Below are 2,394 nucleotides of genomic sequence, written 5' to 3'. Positions count from 1 at the left end.
ACACACACACACAGACACACACAGTCTCGGACGTCCCTTCACCGGAACACTCGGCCCCGCCCCTTTGCGGTTTTGATCTGGCGTCACGGCGGACTGGTTGTCATGGTAACCCTCCGTACAGCAGGGCGGCTCGCGCTCATAAAAGCCTCGTCGGAGTCCTGTCGTCATTCAGATCTGCGCGAGACGCCACGATGTCCGGACTGCAGGTGAGTGAGGAGACTGTTAGCTTTTAGCATGTTAGCATGTGGTCCGATCAGGGATTGATCAGTGATCAGATGAGGTAGCGGTTGGGGGAGTTCAGGGAACCTACGTTCAGCTGGTTCTGTTTGTTCCACTTTGTTTGGATTTAACTTGGACCCGGTTCTGAAAGCAGCCGTCCGAGTCGATGTACTCAGATGTCGGACTGTTCGGAGGTCAGTGAATGTCTCCCTGGCCGGCGGTGAGAACACCCAGCTGTTCCGCACCTGTTCCCTGCAGATGTTGCTCCACATCGTACTCGTAGTCTTTAACGCGAGAACACACTGCGGCTGCGCGGACAGTTGGCCTCCAGCTGGGTCAGTGTTATCCTGTGGTTTTCTTGGTTTTCTTGGTTTTCTTGCACGAGATGTAACTGTGCAGAGGATTGTGGGCCAGAACAGCAGAACGTAACAGGACCCAGTAGAACATCCAGGTATTGGGAACCATCCTGCCAGGTTCCACTGGTCAGGACCGGTTCTACAGAGCCTCTGTGGCCCGGTCCGGTCCGTCAGAGTGCAGAGGAACAAACAGAACCAGCTGTTTCTACAGCAGCAGATCCAAGTCTGGGTTTGCTGTGGACCTGGACTCAGGTGTGTGAAGAGGGGGCGGGGCTTCCTCAGGTATGCAGGTGACAGGTCACTGCAGTGCTTACGAGTTGCTAGGAGACAAACACAGAGAGCTTTGTGTGTCTGATCCTGAAGATTGTGTGTTTCCAGGTGAGCTTTGTGTGTCTGCTGTTGAAGATGATGTTTGACCTGAACGCTGCGTTGACGTGTCTACCGTGTGAACAAGGTGTGTGTCTGTCCNCAGACATACAGACATACAGACAGGTGTCCAGACAGGTAAACACACCTGGTGAGACACGTTGTCTTGGTTCATGCGGTGCAGGATCTCACTGCAGCTCTCTGAAGCTCCACTGGAGATTGGCAGAAGGCGCGATGCTGCTGCCTGGACTCTGGTCCTCTTCCTCGGCCGGTTTGCTCCTGGGTCAGAAGTCACATTCTGGTCCTCGCCAGGATTGGAGGTCGACGGGTGTTTGGACCCGCCGTCAGAACTCCCTGTCTGCTCTGTGTTGGACATGTCTCCTGATGGTTCAGGGGGCGTGTCCTCCAACTTGCGCGTGGAGTCGGAGGCAGCATCGTTCATCAGGCCGGAGCTCATCTCTGGCGCCGAGTCTTTGGACGGGTCAATGGCAAGCTTCTTCCGACAGGACACTTGATGTTTCCAGAGGTCGGCGCGAAGGAAGAACCCAAGACACAGCGGGCACGGCAGGTAGTTCCTCGCATCAACGTCCTCAGAGGGCTGACGCCATGGAACGATCTCCCCGCTACCCTGTCTGATCACCTGAGGGACAGACAGAGAGACAGGTGGACAGACATGTGAAAAGGTGAACAGACAGGTGAACAGAACTCACACGTGAACAGGTGAGCTGACCTCAATGTTGTGCAGGTAGTTGCCCCTGCAGCGCAGGTGTTCCAGCAGCAGGTGCCGCTGTTTGGATCCAGTCGGCAGAGCACTGGCAGCGACCACTTCCTGTTCGTCGGCGTGCTTCCTCAGCAGGTGGCGAGCAATCTTCACCTGCGGCCGGCGGCAAAACACGCAGTAGTGTTTCTTATCCCAGCGCCGCTTGCCGCCACTCCACGTCCTCTTCACCGTCACACCTTCCTTCTTCTCCTCCTGGCCCCGCCTCTTCTGCTTCTGACCGCGGCGCTTCTCAGTGAGGCCCCGCCTCTTCTCCACCGGGCCCCGCCTCTTCCCTCTCTGACTTCGCCGCCCCAGGGCCCGGCGGCGGGGCTGCCGGGCGGCGGGCTTCATCAGCTCTTTGTCGGGAGGAGCCGTCTGGTCCGAGACCTGGACCTCTGTCTTGTTCGCCATGGCAACGTCAGCGTGGTCCTCCATGGTAACTGCGATCTCCATGACGACCTGATGGTCAGACAGACTGACAACCATCAGTGTGGCACTTTCAGGAGAAATGTAATACTTGCTATCGATTTAATGTCTCAGACCCACACCAAACTCCAGAGAGTGTAAAGGCTCTCCACCTGCACAGGTGAACCTCAAACCTCGACTTAAACTTGTCATGAACCAGCGTCAAGGTCCAGACTGGACATCAAACTACACGGTCTGAACCTCAGGATTCTCCTGGACCGATCACAG

The 2,394-nt window shown here is 56.4% G+C and overlaps 1 protein-coding gene across 1 annotated transcript in view; it reads right to left on the bottom strand.

The window, feature by feature from the left end:
- LOC103373943 (uncharacterized) overlaps positions 1–2,154 on the bottom strand; it is a 9,409-nt gene extending 7,255 nt beyond the window's left edge. The window contains exons 1-2 of the mRNA XM_008303957.1: positions 1,672–2,154; positions 1,090–1,581 (exon numbers count right to left, since the gene is read on the bottom strand). Coding sequence (XP_008302179.1) covers positions 1,090–1,581; positions 1,672–2,154 — 975 coding nt within the window. The remainder of the gene's footprint in view (positions 1–1,089; positions 1,582–1,671) is intronic.
- Between the last annotated feature and the right edge of the window lie 240 nt (positions 2,155–2,394).

Source organism: Stegastes partitus, unplaced genomic scaffold, assembly GCF_000690725.1.
Source record: "Stegastes partitus isolate 25-593 unplaced genomic scaffold, Stegastes_partitus-1.0.2 Scaffold2103, whole genome shotgun sequence".
Taxonomy (NCBI): domain Eukaryota; kingdom Metazoa; phylum Chordata; class Actinopteri; family Pomacentridae; genus Stegastes; species Stegastes partitus.
This window is presented reverse-complemented; position numbering and strand designations above follow the sequence as displayed.